Raw genomic sequence first — 18,825 nt, 5'->3', positions numbered from 1 at the left:
AGACCCAAGATCTGTCTGAAGCTAAATCACCTTCCCACCACACTCCACCCTCTGCAGCTAAACCTGCTATTGTCATCTCCTGGCGCTTGCCCTGGGAGCACTTTCTAGCAGCATCTCCTCTGACGTTTTTCATCCAGCAGCAGGATTATTTCATTTCAGCGCCCAGTCTCAAAGGGGAGGCTGACCTTGTTCTCTATTTTGTGGGAATGCAGCTTTTTGATCACTTTCCTCTCCTTGCCTGGGAAATGGGAAATGTTCCCCACAAGACACCCCTACCCACATCCCTCTCCCTTGCTTACCCAGACAGTTGTGTCCGTCATGTGCCAGGTGGAATCCATCATAGCAGGTGCATCGGTAATTGCCAGGGATGTTGACACAGTCGTGCACACAACCTGCATTATCCTCTCGTTCACACTCATCCACATCTGTGGGCAAAGAGGAGCTGAGACAGCTGGACCCACCTGCGTGCCCCCCACTGTCCACCCCCGTGCTCCTCCTTGTGGTGGTTTTTGTAAAAAACATAACCTGCATGTGCGTGCGTGTGTGTGTGTATTTACAGTTACTTTCATAGCATACAAATCATTTTGTATTTTGTAATTCTCAATTAAACTTGTCATAAACATTTTCACGTTTCTACCCAGTCTTTCTAATTACCACTGTACATGGTTGCAGAATATTCCATTCTGTTGCTATATCATAATTTATTAATCCTTTTTCTCTATGGTTAGATTTTTTTCCCTAAGACTGGCACCTGAGCTAACAACTGTTGCCAGTCGTCTTCTTTTTTTTTCCCCTTCTTCTTCTCCCCAAATCCCCCCAGTACATAGTTGTATATCCTAGTTGCAGGTCCTTCTAGTTGTGGCATGTGGGACGCTGCCTCACCGTGGCCTGACGAGCGGTGCCATGTCCGTGCCCAGGATCCAAACCAGTGAAACCCCGGGCTGCCGAAGCAGAGCACGCGAACTTAACCACTCGGCCGTGGGGCCGGCCCCAGATTTATTCCATTTATTTTACCAGCATAAATAATGCATCAAAGAACATCTTCTCCCATATATTATTTTGTTTCTTTGAATTTCCTTTGAATAAGTCCCTGAGAGTAAAAATTCTTGGGTCAAAGGATAGAAATACCTTTTAAGATCCCTGCTAGGTATGACAAAACCACTTTTCAATTTATAATGTCACCAGGAATTAACAAGTGTACCTTGTCCACTAAAGTCTTACCAAAACTGAAGGTCATAAATTTAAAATAACATCTCAAGACTGCTTTAATTTGCGTTGCTTTAATTATAAGCGTAAGATGTGTTTGTTTATGATATGAATTTCCCCTGGGGTAAACTGTCTGTTCTCATCCTTTGTGGGCATGGTATAAGGGTCTCAGGATGGAAGTTCCAACATCAGGGAACCTCAGGCTTTAGTCCCATGATTCTAATCCCCCACCCAGCCAAGCTGTATGGCTGTGAACTACTCCCACCAGGGCCTCAGTGAGCCTATATAGTGCCTTTGTGCTAATTAGAAAATGGCACCCTCTCTGGGAAGAAACAGCTTCTCCTCCAACCCTCATCCCCATGCCAGTGTACTATGGCCAGCTGAGGGCAGTGGCACTGGTTTCCCCTCTCCAGCAGGTCCCCCTTCTTCAGATGCCCTTGCAGCCTCACCTTTGCAGTGTTTACCATCCCCTGTGTAGCCAGACTTGCAGATGCACTTGTATGACCGTGGGGTGTTCTGGCAGATAGCATCGATGTGGCAGCTGTCCGTCCCCTCCACACATTCGTCCACATCTGGCAGGGACAGAGGAGGCACATGAGACCCTCTGTCGGTGCCTCCCTCTCCTCTAAAATAGAGACAGTGATCCCTCCAGAAGCAGGTGCTCTCCCACAACCCTCTGACTTCACAGTGGGCTGACTCTGTAATTTCAGGAATTCAGAAAGAACCCCCCTTCCCTTCAAAAATACTTAATCCACAATGACAGCTAAAATTCCATCATTTGAAACACTCCTCTTTGATTTAAAAACAAAACACCCTTGGACTGGATAGCACACTTAACTTGATTAGAAATATTCATTCTAGTGTGAATGTTTTCCTTTCTTAGGAGCAGGCTTAGGGGGTGGGGGAAGAAAAAAGGCAGGGCAACAGTGGCCTCTGGGAAAGTGGCAGGGTCCAGCAGCCATTGGTAATTAAAGGAGGAAGGAAGGGAGACAGGGTATCTGAGGAATCCTCATCTCCCTCACAATTCTGCTTGAGACCAGGCCTGCTCTCACTTGCCCACCATGGCGCCAAGAATCTTTAGAGGAAAGAAGTTCCATGCTGGAAGATTTCCCTTGGCCCCTATGCTGTCAACAGCGGAGGGACCAGGAGCTGGCAGGGCTGGCACTAGCAACCTGAAGCCTGGTAAGTGCAGCCCTTGTGGCTCTCCAGCTGTCTCAGGCAAGCCCACCCATCCTGCCTCCCTGAGCGCTTTCATCTCACTCCAGGTGCTCTCTCTCCTGGCCCTTGCTCTGACACCAGGTGCTAATCACAGAGCTATGCTAAAAGAAGAGGTCTCCCAAGGTCTAGCAAAAAGGATGGTTCAGAAAGGACATAGGAAAGAGTCATTTATCATCTTGGGCAAGAGTCCAACTTTTGGGGCAATGTTATGATGCCCAGAAATCTGAACTGAAATAAGGAAAAATGTTTCATTCAGTTGAAAATGCTTTATAAAGTGTGTTTGTGAAAGGTGCTATGCTGAAGGCTGTGGAGGCTCAGAGGTGACTCAGCCCAGCCAAAAGAAGAGACAACTAAGTAACGTGAAGCAGGATGGGGTTGAGTGCCAGGAAGGCATTAGAGATAAGGTGAGGGGGTCCCCAACTCTGGCTGCACATCAGTCAGCTCCCCTAGGAGATGCTCAAGCGCCACCCCTAGAGGTTCTGGTCCCCTCTGGGGTCTGGCCATCAGTACACTTCTAAAGCTCGCCAGGTGAGTCTAATTGCAGCCAGGCTTCAGAATCTGTGTTCAAGGGAAGATCAGAGGAGGAAGAGACTACTTCTGGCTGTGAACTGGGAAACTCAAGATAATGTGTAAGTAGCAACCTGCAAGTAAAATAAATGGGATTTGAAATCAAGACTAACTTCCAAGTGTGATCTGTGGACAGCAGAATTGCCTGGCTTTTGTTAAAATGCAGATTCTTAGGCCTTATCACTGACCTGTTGAATCCAAATCCTAAGGTGCTTGATACATTTTTTACTGAATAAGTGAATGACTGGACCAGTAATCGCTTCAATTTATAGACACCTATGAGTGCTCGCTGGAAACAGTTAACTGTCCTCTGCTTTCATATTTCAAGAAGTACTTCAAGGTCAGGACTGAAGCTTCCTGGGGCTAAGAAGAGAACTGAAATTTGGAAGAGTGCCCCCAAACACCCTGCCTCAAATCTCTCAGGCTTCTCTTCAGCTCTGCACTCTACTCTCCAACTCTCTTCAATTCGTCTGCAGCAGCCCACTACACCCAGTGATTCTAACTGCTGTAATTCACACTTCTCTCCACCTCACTCAGGCTCTGCAGTCATGCTGTCTGCCTGCTGGCCCACTCTTGGAAGTTATCCCAAAGCGAAAGAGTGGAGAAGAGGGGGCATGGAAGACCAGTTCATAAGAACTTTTCCAATTCTCCTATCTCTTCCTCTTTAAAATGGGGATGATAAAACCTCCTCATGAAAGGCTGTGAACAGTTGATGAGATAATTTGTGTAAAGTACCTAATAAAATGTCTGGTAAATAGTAGTTTACCCGTAGTTTCCATCCCAGTAGATGGAAGTGTCAGATAAGTATTAAATCACTGATTCAGACAGCAGATGCTCTAGGAATGTGCTAAGATGGTAGCCACTAGCCACATGTGGCTATTTAAATTTAAATTAATTTAAAATTCAGTTTCTCAGTTGCACTAACCACAGGCCAAGTGCTCAATAGCCATACGTGGCTAATGGCTACCACAGTGGACAGCACAGATCTGGAATATTTCCTACCTCATAAGAAGTTCTGTGAGATGGTACTGCCTTAGGAGTTCTCAATAAGGGTTACCCCTGGACCTGGGTGGACCAAAAAAACTTCCTGAGGAGTGAGATCACGGTTGAATTTTGGAGGTTGGATAAGCATTATCAGAAGAGGAAAGAGAAAATTTCAAGTGTGGTTAAAGGCATGAAGAAAGGCAAGGCACTCAGAGGTCCAAGCCCTCCTTCTTGTCCCCATATTTACACATGCCCTCCATGGTGGGGAAAAATATTTCTTAACTAGTTCCAATCTCTGAATGGCCTAAGGCTTAGTTTTATATGTTCTTGTCTGGTCCCTGGAGGAGGAGGGACTGGATGATCACCCCCTCCTCTGTGGTAACCTTTGTGAGTTTTAGAGGCAGCATGAGTCACTGGACAATCCCAGTGACTAATAATCATCCTGTTCATCCTGCTTTGAGCTCTCCTCCTTCTGTCCCTCTCCATCCCTTCCCCAGAAGCCAGCAGGGCCACTTGGAAACTCACCTGGAAGCTCCTTCTCTCGAGCCATCTCAGGGGTATACATGCCCGTCTCTGAATTGGCTGGTGCTTCACTAGCATCTGCATCAGGCTATCTGGGCTCCCAGTTCTTTCCTTTGCCTCCAATTCAATGCTTACCAGTACTAGAGTGGACCCTGATGCTGACTGCAGCAAACTAAGACTTCCTGGCAGGGCCTTTAGACCCTTCCATCATCTGGGCTTTTCCCACCATCTTACCCCTCTTCCTCGCTCACTAGGCTTATCCCTCTTCAGCAAAGGGTCTCTGCTCTGGAAAACTTTATCTCCTCCCTATTCCCTCTACAACACCTAACCATTCTACTACCCCTTTTCAGACATTCACACACGTCTCATTCTTCACATTTGAGATGCAATCCTCTCGTTTCTCTTCTAGCCACACTATGCCCAGCTTCCCCAATCTGGCTCAAAATTGTCTTCCCAAAAGCTCTTCCTGGTAAGCCCTATTCCTGGTGATTCCTGGGTCTAGGGCCTCAGTTTGCCTCAGCTCAACTGCAGCTCTTTCTGAGTTGCTTTGCTAATGCTCTAAAGCCATCTCATATGGCATGTTCAGGTTTCCTCACTTGGCTGGTCACTCACTGAGGAAGGGACCCTTCAGCTATTTGGATGGAATCTTTTGAAGCGAAACAGACCTAAAACAGAGCTCTGAAACAGGGCCCCAAATTATATTCAGCATCTCCTCCCTTTGCCATTCATTCTTTCAGAGCTCTCTCCCTCCACATCTGCCCACCCACAATTTGTTCGTGCAGGGATCCCTTCTACACCCATGGGCACAGTCTCATCTTAGCTCATTCTCTCAGGGTGCAGGTGTCTATTGCTGACCTCACAAATGAGTGGATGCTGTTGGGCATGGACTGGTTTAGACCTGGTTGCACACTGGGATTCCTTGGGGACCTTTTGAAAACTGTGAGTGTCCAGGCACTCTCCTAGACCAGCTGCATCCAGATCTCCAGGGTGAGGCTGGGCTGCTGTCTGTCTTCCCTTCCCAACTCAGGTAATGTGAATGGACTATTTGCCCAAGCTGGGAAGAGACCAGGGGCAGCAATGTGACTGAGTGTTTGAGAAAGGGAGTTCTGGACTGATACTGTGTCACTTCAAATGCCAGCTCCACCTGTTTCTGTGTGGTCCTGAGCCAGTCTCTGAATTTATCTGCTCCCTCCTCTGTAAATGGGAATAATAATAATAGCACCTCCTCATGGGGCTGCCAAGAGCATTCAAATGAGTGAATACTTATCAAGTACTTAGCACTGTAATGCAGCCATATAGTAACTGCTCAATAAAGTTTCACTGTTTTTATTCCTTTTCTCCAGCTTCTTCCTCAGTATCCTTTCTGAACCCCTCTCTCCTCCCTGCTCCCCCTTATCAAAGTCCCATTTCAGGCCTGGTTTGGGGAAATGCAGCACCAGGGGAGCATGTGATGGTAAGGGAATTGTGGGGAGACACATCCCTGAAGGTACCTGATCCACTGCCTACTCTACTCATGCTGGGAACTGCCCAAGGAGGAGGGTGAGGTGGGTGAGAGGCCAGTTGGGAACCAAAAAGCTGCCCTCCACAGTCCTTTGTGAAGGCCATCCTTTAGTGCCCTTAGCCCCACCCCAGGCACTGGGCTAGATCAAAAGCTGAGTTGGGGGAGAGTGGCAGCTGCAGAGATAGCACAGATGAAGCAAGACCTTCCTGCCTCACCCTCTCCTGGCATGAATGCACAGGTCTGTAGCTGCAATAGCTTTTCCCAGTGCCATCTGACATTTCTTCTGGATTTGCTTCAGCGCCTAGCAGAGTGCTCCATAAACTCTGCTAAATGTAGGGAGGAAAGGTGGGATGGGGGTGGGGGATACAAGGGTTAGAGAGCAGACCAGAAAGGGGGGATTATTGTAACATAGGCAGTCCTAAGATTCCCTTCTGAGGATGGGGAAGTGTACCCCAAAAGGGAAGCAGGAGGACTCCCAAGGAAACACTTCTTCTACTTCAAAATTTTGCCCAGGTCCAGTTCAGGAATAACAACAAATGGAAATGAGCAGGACTGCAGGCTGCAGATAAGCAGACACCCCTAGGTAGAGTCTAGCCCACCTTTACATTACCACAGTAGTTATCTTGCCTGTCACAGGGGATGGGCAAATTTGGTGGGCCCAATTTGGTGGGTCCAAAGCAGCCTGCCTGGTATCCCAATGTGTCCACAAGCATGTGACATCCTTCTTGCCCCAGCCAGGTTAACCTAGGATGTTTGTGTGCCTACCTCTATTTTCCTCTCCATAAATGCCTTCAAATCTCCTCCATCATTGAGGACCCGTTCAGATACCACTAGTAGGAAGCTACCCGTGACTGTTCCAGCCTTCTCTGATCTGCTATCTACTCTTTCTCTTAAGTCCTAAGGCTTTTACAGTCAGGTTCTCTGATCGCCTGACCAATCACTATCTTGTGATGCCTTTTATATGCTACCTTGTACCATTATTTAATGTTTAATTTATGTGTATTATCTTCCTACTGAAGCTGTAAGCTCCCTGAGGCCATGGCTTCTCAATATTTGAAACCTATACATCAGCTGGAATAGAGTTAAGCATATTTATTCAACTATTGAACAAATAGATATTGAGCATTTGCAACATGCCAAGCACTGTGTTAGGTGCTGGGCATTCAGCAGTGAACAAGACAGACTAATATACTGAAGGCATTTAGTAAATATTTGTTAAACAGATGGGTGGATGGGTGGATAGATGGGTGGGTTGGTGGGTGAGTGGATGAGGTCCATATTTGTGGCATCCTCTCTGTTCTGTTACCACAGAGAAAAAGCCCACTTCTTTACTCTCCTATGACCCCACAACTGTTCTGGGTGGAGGGCAGTCCCAGGAAGTTTAGTCTTAAGTTAAGGGTAGGGAGACAGGAAACTCAGAGAAGGGAAGATACCTGCTTAAAGGCATCCATTTGGTGAAGCTGAGGCCAGAAGAAACTGGGACCAATAAATCTAGGATAGGATTCCTCAGGAATCCTATAGGATCCACAGCATCTCAGGGTTCTTAGATGTTATCTGAGGCTGCTCAGGCATCTCTTCAGAGCATCCTTGTCAGACAGATGCTCCCCAGCTTCGGTGCTAACTAACACCTGATGAAAGGGCGCCAGTGGCCACTTGAGACCAGCGTTCCATTGCTGCTCTTGGTCAGTTCCCTTATCCTTTCCTCAATGTTACCTCCCATATCTAAGTAACATCCAAAGTAGAACCAGCCCAGGCTTTGGCCATGACACTCTGACCTGCAGCATGTGCATGTGTACCTATGTTTGTGCACATCTGCTCTACCTCTAGATCAAAAGGGCAACTAGGGAAACTGGTGGAGCATGGCTTCCCAGCTCCAGCTTCTCAGGCTGTCTTCCCAATTTGGAACTGGACTGAGACTCTGTGACCTCAGCTGGAGCCTGGGCCCATCCTGAGCCTGGACAAAGCCAGGCAGGGGTGAGGGAGGCCTAGAGAGAGAGAGTCCAGGAGAGCACACAGATGACCCCAAGGGGAGGAGACAGAGCACTTTATTCTTTTTAAAAAAGTACCCTTCACTGTTATACAAGCTTAGCCTGCTCAACTGAAGAGCCAGGAAAAGGAGTTGGTGCTTGGTGATTGCAGGGAGCAAGGCTGAATCTGAGAGCCTCATCACCCATCAGGGGGCCCTGATGAGTTTCTCTTTGAACTCCTACCTTATCCCTAATCCAGCTCCTTGCTCATTTGAATGTACCCCTAAATGGGCAAGAATTTTCTCTCTTTCAGTGTGGACTAAATCAACAACCCTGAGTCAGAGGCCTTTAGAGGATGGGTAGGGCCGTGGGGAGTGAGGGTGGGGAGGAAAGAACAGAACATTGGAGAGGGAGGAGCAGGGAGGCAGGCAGTGAGCAGAGGCAGGTTCTAGTTTCATGATTTCAGTCTTCTCTCTCCAAATTGATGGGAAAAAATAACAACGTAAACAACGATGATGTCAGATGATGTATAATTCCATTAAATGTGCAAAGTTCTTTCATGTAGTTTATTTCATTTGATCCACAAATGGTCCTGCCTGTCATTATATAGATGAGGAACAAGCTCAGAGAGAGTATCTCAGGGAAGAACAATCAGCTAGTGCAGAGCCAGGACCTAGGTCTTCTGACTCCCAGTCCAGTGCTCTCTCACTACACACTGTCTTCTATAAACACTTGAGGGAGGAATCCATGCCTTAGTCGTCGTTGTGCCTCCCCCCCACCCCAACTCAGCACTTAGTTCAGCATGAAGCAAACATCCACTACATAACCATGGGGGCCTGGAACTGACATTTGGATGTTCCTGGTAGGAAGTCAACAGTAGTCATGTGGATGCTCTGAGGCTTTGGGCATGCAGGCAGCAGGGAGGAGGGCAGGCTAAGTGGCAGGCAGGGAAGGAGGGTGGTGCACCATGGTGGGCACAGACCGAGTTGCAGTGAGGAAGGGGTGGACAGTGCGACATGGGGCAGGTGTCTCCTGCCCTTGGATTCACTATGCTGGGCCAAGCAGCTGGTTAGAAACAAAAACAAACACCAGGGATACAGGTTCCTGCTGTTAACAGCTTCAAACCGCCAGAGGAAAACTCCAAATAAATATAATTAGAAACTTGTAAAAACGTCCTCTCTGTAAACCTGCTCCCCAGGGTCCATCCTTTAAGCGCCCCTCTTTTCCTGCCGCCCCCCCCATGCCCACATATCCTGATACTCCACCCTCACCCAGGGATTCCTTAGATCTATTTCCTTATTCTGGATCTTCCTTCCAGCCCAGCAGCTCCTGCCCAGGTCTTTTCTCAGCTTGTCACCATCAGTGACCAGATGCAGACAGCCCATGGCCTGGGGCTCTGAAATGCAAACCTCACAGCTCTCTAGGGCTATGGTTACAGCCACAGGGAAACCATGGGCAAGAATGAGGGTCACAGTACCCTAATTAGGCGTCACCATCCTGCCTGTGGGGCCAAATCACAGCATCCAATGGCAACTACAAAAGAGTGCCTTGGTCTGAAAAGAGGAGATGTCCCCACGGAAGGGAAACAGAATACAGAGGGCTAGTCTTGGAGTTGAGAATATATGGTGTGGGAGCAAGGACTGGGGCCCTGGGGCCTCGCCCAGACAGTATTCAGTTCCCAGAACACAAATGTTTCAGCTCCACTTCCCAACATTGTTGGATACACACACATTCACACACACAGAAACACATACTTGTTCTGCAGGGGCTGTTGCCAGGAGGAAAATACCCCACTTAAGGACACAGTAAGAACTATCAGGTACTTGAGGCCCCAGGATACTGGGGTAGAGGAAGAAAGGAAGAGTAGCCAAGTGACACAGACTTGGGCAGGGGGCAGTGGAGCAGGGCCGAGGGAGGAGAGGGCCTGAGATTCAGGTGAGAAGCCTGGGCAGGCCCCGCTGCAGGACTGAGGCTTGCTATAGTGTCTTTTGCCTTCAGCAGGAAGGATTTCGATGAGATGTGCAGAATCTGAGAGCTGAAAGGGACCCTATTGATACTCTAGTCCATTTTACAAGTGAGGAGGAGAATTTCAGTTATTTCCTCAGAGGCCTCAATCCTTAGGCTTGCATTTACCTAAAACCACTGGCACCATACTCCCCATCCCATGCCATTTGGGGCTGGCAGTATGTGGGCATGGGAGGAGGAGAGCAGCCAGTCTTGTGACAGAGGGGCCAGTGAGGAAGTGGGGAGGGTCCATGTCCCCTCTTAGCCCAGGCGACTAGCTCCTCTACCCCTCAAACATCTTTGGGTTGGTGGTTGTATCACTTTTCCCCCAAGGACCAGCAGTCCCTCTGTTTCCAGACTCCTGTCTTATAACTCAGCCTGAAGAAGCTGTCCCCAGGTCTGGGCCTCTTGTGGGCACTGCCAGCCTCAGAGCAGCTCTGTAGTTTCCAGCCCTGACAGGCACTCTTTCTTATAAGTGGTCATGTGCTAGGGGTACAGGACGTCAAAGGAGGCCCACACCCTGACTCTCGGGGACCAGAGCTGGGGCAAGGACTGGGGTGAGTTCAGGCAGCCAGCTCCTCCACCTCCATCTTCTCAAGAGGGTCTGAAGCCATCCATTCCCTTCCCCCACCCTCAGTTCAAGGCACTGGACCAAGCCATTCCACTTCTTTACTTCTCCAATGAAAACAAAACGCACATTGCCCCGCTTCCTTTTTCCTCTCACCGGAGCACTGCACACACACACACACCCTGAGTCATGCACACGCACGCTCACATGCCCCAGTGAATGCACACCTCGTATTCTCAAACTCACACCCAGGGCCGGCTCCTTTTACAACAGGTCCCAGCCGCTCACATCTCAAACCGGTTCTCATGCTCTCAGATTCCTGCAGGTTTCAGAAAACAATCTCATTTAGAGGTTGCTGATAACTTTCTTCTTTCTCTGCCTGTAGTAATTCTGGCCTCCGTGTCTTCTAGTCCCCTCTCTCTCATTCCACCCTGCAGAGACTCAAGGAGATGAGGGGTAAGAAGTGGAAAAGTTCTGCCCCAGTCCCAGGCTTTCCCCACCCCCTGGGGGGACATGTCACTGAGAGAAGAGAGGTCAAAGGGATTCCTGAGGAATTTCTAAGCAGTCCACCCCCCTTCTCTACGCTTCTGGAAAAATGAGGGGGGGGTGCTTAGAGGGAATTGATTGAAGATCAGGCTCCAAAGAGTGGGGACTGACTCTCTCTCTGTCTCTCCCCAGTGTGGCCTGGATGGGGCATGGGCAATAGCCAGCTGCCCACGGGGCCACCCTCACCCGCTGACACGGTTATGGTTTTCATTTCATATTTTGGAGGGAGGGGCTAGGAGGAACAGTCCCCTCACTGTAAGAGCTGGCCACAGGAGCCCAGGGAAGCGGGGAGGAGAGGAAACAGCCACATTAAAGAGGAAGAGAGGGGTGGGGAAAAGAAAGAGAGAGACACACATACACCCAGACAGAGACCCGGAGAGACGCACCGAGACAGAGGGACACTGTTTGCCGCTAGATGAACGCGCTCAGTTCCAGGGATGGTGGTACTTGGAAACTCTAAATACATGACTTTATCAAAATTCTATCCCTAATGAGGAGAGAAAACAACCAGGAAAACTAAACGGCCAGGCTGGCTCTCCCTGAGCTTGCCCTGGGGACAAATTTTCCCCAGGAGGCCAGGAGACCTTTCCATTCAGCTGTAACCTGAGCCCTACACAAGGATTAGGTCTTTTTAACCACTGCTGCACCGACCTCCCCCCCCCCCCCAGAAGAGCAAAGCAAATTAATGCTTTTAAGTTAACAATTATCTCGGTTATCCAGTCTGTCTACTTTAAAATACACAGGCACTTGAAAAACACTCAAAACCATGTACCCTCATGCTCACTCCCAGTCACACAACCTTACCCACCCACTCATCCACATGCACTTCTCAAAGACACTAAAACATCTGTATTCATGCTTAACAACTAAGTAACAATAGACACAGACACCCAGCTATGTCATCTGTGGTTGACCGTGGTGAACCACCACGCACACTTGCACACACATGCACACACTCACCTGCACACTATAGGCTCCCTTCCTTGTCCCTCCCCTCCTCCCCATTCCATACCACTTTGGTTCATCCCTGGGGAATCTCTGGAGAAAAGGGACAGAGACTCAGATATCCCCAAAGGTATAGTAACTCTGTGCAAGATACTTGCCAAGAGTATTTGTATTTTAAAGACCTGCTAGTGCTTCCTTTAGAAGCATGTGGCATTAGAGGCGCACTTTCTGGCACTGGTGACAACTAGGGAGATGTTTGGGAGCAAGGGATGTCCACAGCATTCTGTCTATGGGGACGGCTGCCCTGCCTGGTCAGGACTTGTCCTTCCTGATTGGCCTGCAGATTTAGGTCCAGAGACATCCCTCTAACCCAGCAAACTTGTTGTTAGGTGATCTCCAGCAGACCAGGTTGATAAGTTTCCTGAATAGCAGGTCAAAGATAGCTGAACTGACAGGCTTCAATCCTATGCCTGGCAAGACTCAGGGATCAGAAGCAAGGAAGATGCAAAGCTAACTGCAGCCCAATCAGAGCAAGTGTGGCCCGAATATGAGATAGCCAGTGAACAAAACTGTTAGTCTGTAAGTTTCTTGAGGGCAGGGGCCTCCACTCTGGCTGCATCCCCCTCCCCCCCACAGCACCCAGCAGGGTGGCTGATGAAAGAAGGAGCCCTGGAGTACCCTGGAGGGATTCTGAGTCCTTCTGTCCCTGAACCATGGGCTGATCTCCCAGGCTTGAAAGCCTTGGCTTGATGGCACCTGTCCCTTCAAGGTGTCTCCATCTGTCCCGGGAACCCCCTTGAATATACTACTTGCTCCCCCTAGTCTCACTAGGCCACTACAGACACTGGCTCCAACTTGAAAGAGGCCCTTATCTTGTCTCTAGATTACTGCATGAAATCTGTTCCTTCCTTCAGACTAAACTCCCTAGCTAATTCCATGTTATGAGTAAGTCAGCACGCACTACAAAAGCTAGCTTTGTTTATGAAAACACAAGCAAATCCACAGTGGGAGAGGGGCTGCTCCCAGGCTGGGGGTGGGAGTGGGCTGTCTGGAACTAGGACTGGAGAAGAGACAGTTTGGGGTTGGAAGGGGGAGGGCTGGGGTCTAGTATTTGACAGCTGAGGGTCTCTAGTGTTTAGATTGTGTTAAAGGACAGGTTGGAGGAAGAAGCGGGTAGTTGAAGAGGCAGTGTTTTGGGAGAAGAAGATGGCATTGATATAGCACCTTTCTTTTAACAGAGTGGGAGCCCATCCAGTATACAGAGCAGCTTAACAGCCAAGTGCTCAGGCTCTGGGATACAGCGACCTGACTGTCAGAGACTCAGGCTTCCCCAACTCCCAAGTTCAACTTTCCCTTCTAGTCCAGCCACCTCCACATCCCAGCTTAGCTTCAGGAGCAAAGGGACAATAGGCAGAATCATATCCTCCTGGGCAAAGCCTTGCCAGGAGGAGTTTTCTTTTTCTCCATATAAATCTCTTCCTGGGTGAGGACACGATGGGGGAAGGGTGTAGCAAGAGGTCAAGGGGGAGGGGAGGCTGTCCCCAAGAGCACTGTAGCCCACCAGCCTGGTTTCTGCCAGCACAGCCTTGGGACTGGCCAGGCAATAAGGCCTGGGGTCAGGGATGGGGGCAGGAGGGCCTCCCTGTCTCTCTCTCTTTAATTCCTAGAGGAATCTGTCAGAGTTCTCCGGCCTGGAATTTTACTTTGTTATTTTAATGCAATTCTGACCTGGATTTAAATGGAATTGGAAACCCGAGGCCTTAATAAATAAATATTATGATAAGAAATGAAAGCCATGCAAGAGGAAAGAGATTTCCCTCCAAAGAGGCAGAAACGCAACATTCTTGCTGGGAGCCAAAGTTGCAGAAGTTTTCTTCTCTTCTTCAGCCCCCTACCATCCAGTGAGAGCCGAGTTGGTTTATACATAGATCCTATTTTTCTACTGATAAGACAACTTCCAAATTTCTGTCCAACTTTGCGGGAGGGTTGGGGGTGAGGGGAAGACATACATAGCACGCCTGAAAAGTTTTCATTCTCTCAGTCTCTCCAGGCCAGAACTTAAGTTTCTGGCAATGTTTGAGAGAAGATTCTCTCCCACACTTTTGGAGGGCAAGAAGTCTTTCGAAGATGCTGGGGTGGCAGTAAAGTCTCGGGCAGGATCCTGAGGAGCGTGGTCACTTCTGGCCAGGGCGCCCCCCCCCCCAAACTTCTCACTCATCCGTGCCGCCCCTAGTTCCTCTAGCCCTTGGCCCGGGGCGCAGCGCCCACAGGTCCGGTCCCCAGCCAGAAGTGCGGGTGCCCGGTCCTGACAGCAGCACGCTTCCCAGCACCTGCCCTAACCCCTCGGAAATCGCGCCCCCGCCCTCGGGCCCCGCAGCCCCGGCAGCCCCGCGGCCCCGCGCCCCTCCCTCCTTACCTTGCGCGGCTTTGCTGTGCTGGGCGGCGCGGGCGTGGACCAGCAAGACGAGCAGACAGAGCCCGGGCACGCGCCCCGAGCCCATGGCTGGTGGTACCGGCGGCCGGGGCCGGTTTCGCAGTCCCGGGAGGGCGGAAGGGGGCCGGGCCCCCGGGCACTGGAGGCAGGAGGGGAGGGGGCGTCCCACCCGGGCCCGGCCGGAGGCTGCGGGCGCTGGGCACGGACCGCGGCGCCCTCGGCGGGAGGCTCCAGATGCTGCCGGCTTCTCCTGGCCCGACCCCGGGGAGAGCGAGGCGAAGAGCACGACTAGGCTGGGGGCGCCCGGCGCCGCTGACGGAGGGGAACCCCCGCCCTCTCCAAGCCGGGCTCTGCTAGCGGCGGCGGCGGGGCTGCTCCGTATAATCCCACCCAATTCTCAGCTTCGCCCGGAGAGAGCTACAGCGGAGAGCGCGCAGAGCCCGAGCGAGGGACCTGAGAAAGGGGAGGGGAAACGCAGCGCCAGAAACACGCCCTTTCTGCCTCCCTTTCTTCCTCTCGCTCTTTCTCGGTCTCTCAAGCTCCGTCGCTTTTTCTTCGTCTTTCTCCTCCTCCTCCTCTTTCTCCTCCTCTCTTCGCTCCTTTTCGTTTTCTTCCTCCTCCCCCTCCTCCTCCTCCAGCACCTCCTTTTTCGTGCCCTTTTTTCTTTCAAATGGGGCCTCGGCGCGGCGGCCGCTCCCCCTGCGCGCCCGGGCGCGGCGGCCCCCTCCCCAGGCTGCCGGGCCGCTGCCTGCAGGAATTTACAATCCCGCGCTGGGGGAGCGGGCCCAGTCTCCATGGAGACGGCTTCCCCGGGAGCAGGGAGGTCAGGCGCAGACCGCGCACAATCAATGGATCAATGCAAGCCCCGCTCGGCTCCAGACCAAACAGCACCGGGCTGCGGCTCGTCCTCTCTCGCCGCGGAAAGAGTAGGGGAGCTAGGGTGCACCCCCGCCCTCGCACGCGATGAGGGCCGTTCGACGCAGGTTTGCACGCACACCTCCACGAGGAGACAAAGAGAGCGCAGGGTGTCGGGGAGGCTGGGGCGGACGGGATCGCGCTGGCACTCAGACATGCCTGCCAACACAGCCTGACATGCGGGACACAGCCACATAGGACCTCGAAAAACTGAGAGCGGCTCCAACAACGGGCGGAGTAATGTCCTCCCAACTCTTAATTCCACCACACCCCAGCCTCTGGACTCAATCTCCATTCCTAGTGCTGAGCCCACTTTAATTGAGGACCAACAAAAAAGTAGCCTTCCCCTAGCTAGAACTGCCGGCTCCAGGGCAGACTCCTCTGCAATTAAGGCCTCGGAGGTAGCCCACTGAGCCACCCTACCCGTGTAGAACTGGGCTCACGTGAAAAACGCTCTCATGAGCTCAGCACAGGGGCAAAAATTAACCCACAGAAACGTGCCTATGTGTGTAAACACAAAAGAGATGCATAACACACTTCTCCAAACCTGCCCTTGCAGCTTCAAGGGGTGGTCCTGGCCGGTCCATTCTTAAGCCTTCATCCCTCCAACTGCAGGGGCAGCAGAGGAAAGATAAATGATATTTTTTTTAAATAGGGGCACAGTGTGCCGACGGAGTAGTGTCCCTGAACCTGAGGCATTTACCAGCTGTGTGCCTTCTGTCCTTCCCTCCTAGGGGAATGAGGAAAGACCTCTGGAAAGGGCAGTATGGGGCTTTGGTCCGACTGAGGCCATGCCAGGCTCCAGAGAGTTACTTATGCTTCATTGCCAGTTTTCTGCAGGGAAGAGACCCAGACTAACATCGCAGAGCCCTCAGAGAACCCAGGAGGAAGAGACAATGACCAGAAACTCTCTGAAAATAACTCAGTTCATAGGCCTTTCACACTGGCAGCCCACATCAGCTGGGGTGGCAGGTGGACTTTGTCAGAGGCCTCCGTAGCCCCCAGGGATACGAACTGAACTCCTTCTTCCCTAGGGATTGGGTGGAAAAGTAGGAGGATGGAGATAGAGCCAGGGATTTGGGCTTCTTGTCCCAGCTATATCCTGGGATGAAGATTACTTTTGGGCAAGTCATATCTCAACTGGGTTCAGTGTCCTCACCTAGGAAAAAGAGAGTGGGTTAGCTCAGTAGGGCAAGGAGACAATGCCCTTAGGAAACCTGGGGGAGGAGCACTTGAGAGCTCCTGCCTGGGATGAAAGATGATGGTTGGGATGGGACCACGTAGATCATAGGAATGGTGTGGAGGCCACAAAAAGTTTGGGTCAGATGATCTCAGAAGTCCCTTTCAGCCCTTGTCACTCTAGGACTCCCTCCCTCCTTCATTCCATTGGCAAACCCCTCCCCTTGAAGCAGCTTTGCTTACTGCCACCAATTATGTGTAGGACTGGAGGACAAGTGCAAACTTGCCATCCTCTCTGCCCCAAACAAGAGAGTGGTTTTCAAAAAAAGAGAAAGAATTGGAGGTTGCCAGACAGTGCCTGATCCACATGGGGGCACAGGGAGAGAGCTGAGGAGCCCCCAGTGCAGTGAAGGGAGATTGCACTGTGCCCTGCTTTGTCTGCCTTGCTTTGGACACTGGTGTGAGCTCCTCTGGGTCCCTAGGGAGGAGGGCGCCAGCCCACCCTCTAAATCATAGGCAAGGTGGGCATAGAGGATTCTGTAGGGGCAGAGTAATAGGTTATCTCAGACCTTCTCTCCAGTTCAGTGGATTTCCTGGTCCTCTGGGTGTGGCCATTGCCCAGGTGTTGGGGGAGGGAGGCTTGAGTGGGTTGCCCCACCATAGCCGCTATGTCTCTGGGAGGCTCATTGTCTTTTACTTTAGTTTCCTCTTTCTTCTCACTTTGCCAGCCTTTCCTCTGTTCATTTCCTCTGATCTTCTAGGAACAGATGAGCTTCCTCCACATCTGGGCAGAACAGACAGTTATGCCCTGCTCCCCACCATCAAATCTGGTTCCAGGCCACCCCTCAGCCCTTCAAGGAACAGAAGCAGGGCTTATATCATTGGGCCACTGTGAATTGGGGTACTGGTCACATTGCCGTATGCCCTGTCCACTTTGCGGGGACTCACAGCTGGACTCAGGAAGATGACAAGGAAGGAATGACGAGATGGCAAGTAGTACTGCAAAAGCAGCAGTGTATGCTGTACCCTCACTGGCAGGGGGAAAGTGTCCCCCGGTTCGCTGGGCTTCCTATACTCACCTCTCAGGCTGCAGTTTGCTTTTGGGCTTCACTTTCCTTCAGGGATGCTTCTAACATTCATTTTGTTCTAATTTATCCTGCAAACGTCTCGAGAGAGGACTGGGTTGGAGGGGCCATAGCTGATATATATCGGTTCTGATGCTGCTTAGGGACACCTCTGCCAGGGCTCCACCACACTCAGGGACTCCCCCTCATCTGCCAAGTCTCTTTCCATGAGCCTTTGCTTTTTCTTTCTGCTTCTCAGCTTCCCCATCTTTAAAATGAGTCCAGTGACCCTACTTTGACAGACAGTATGGTCTAGTGGAGAACTTGTACATGTTGAAACTAGACTACCCCAAGGTCAATGTCAGGCCCTACTATTTACCAGCCATCTATCTATTCTTGATGAGTTATTTCATTTTTCTGAGCCCCAGCGTCCTCATCTATAAAATGGGTATGGTCATATGACCTCAAAGGTGAGGCATACATCACTGTCTAACTACATGGACCCTAGAGTAAAATAAACCTGCAGTTCACATCTCAGCTCTCCTACTTTCTAGCTGTGTGACTTCAGGTAAGTTACTCAATCTCAGTGAGCTTCAGTTTCTCTTCTGACAAAGGGAATAAAAACACTTACCTCATAGGGTTACGGTGTTAATTAAGTGAGATAATGAATAGAAATCCCCTGGCACATAGTAGGTATTCAGTAGATGGTGGCTATTGTTGTTATTTCTACTACTTCTCAGGAGGAACAGAGGCCACAGTGTGTGATAGTAAAGGTATGATAGTGCTTGGGAAGAAGCAGCCTCGTCCCAGGCCAGACTTTGATGCCGCTATGTGTGAGCACAGCTGACCCCCAATAGGTTCCTCTCTGTCACACATTCCTACTGAGAGGGTTGCAAAAATGCCATGCATTCCAGCACACTGCTCTTGTCAGCAGCAGTTCCAAGAAGGAAACTCACCTGCCAGGTATCCGGAATCACTCTTTCCCTGCCACCTTGCAGTTCTACCTTGCCTTAAGAAGGCACAGACACTCTGAGACTCAAATTAAAGCTCATAGCTACCATTTACTGAGTGCTTTCTGTGTGCCAGGCACTGTACCAGGCACTCCAGCACAAGCCTATCAGGCAAGAATTGTCATCCCACTTTGTTGATGGGAAAACTGAGGCTCAGGTGGGTCAACCTACCCAGATGACTAAGAAGGGACAAAG

The 18,825-nt window shown here is 50.6% G+C and overlaps 2 protein-coding genes across 9 annotated transcripts in view; one reads left to right on the top strand and one right to left on the bottom strand.

Annotated features, from left to right (window-relative positions):
- Nucleotides 1-15,220, bottom strand: part of SCUBE3 (signal peptide, CUB domain and EGF like domain containing 3) — a 37,948-nt gene extending 22,728 nt beyond the window's left edge. For 2 of the 3 annotated variants that reach the window (XM_070585902.1, XM_070585904.1), the window contains exons 1-3: nucleotides 14,445-15,220; nucleotides 1,656-1,778; nucleotides 300-425 (exon numbers count right to left, since the gene is read on the bottom strand). In XM_070585902.1, the coding sequence (XP_070442003.1) occupies nucleotides 300-425; nucleotides 1,656-1,778; nucleotides 14,445-14,529 (334 nt within the window). In that variant the 5' untranslated portion in view covers nucleotides 14,530-15,220. The remainder of the gene's footprint in view (nucleotides 1-299; nucleotides 426-1,655; nucleotides 1,779-14,444) is intronic. The other variant, XM_070585903.1, reaches the window with a different exon arrangement.
- Nucleotides 1-18,825, top strand: part of TCP11 (t-complex 11) — a 132,881-nt gene that overhangs the window by 27,875 nt on the left and 86,181 nt on the right. The window lies entirely within an intron of this gene.

This window comes from Equus przewalskii, chromosome 19 (assembly GCF_037783145.1).
Source record: "Equus przewalskii isolate Varuska chromosome 19, EquPr2, whole genome shotgun sequence".
NCBI classification, from domain to species: Eukaryota; Metazoa; Chordata; class Mammalia; order Perissodactyla; family Equidae; genus Equus; species Equus przewalskii.
This window is presented reverse-complemented; position numbering and strand designations above follow the sequence as displayed.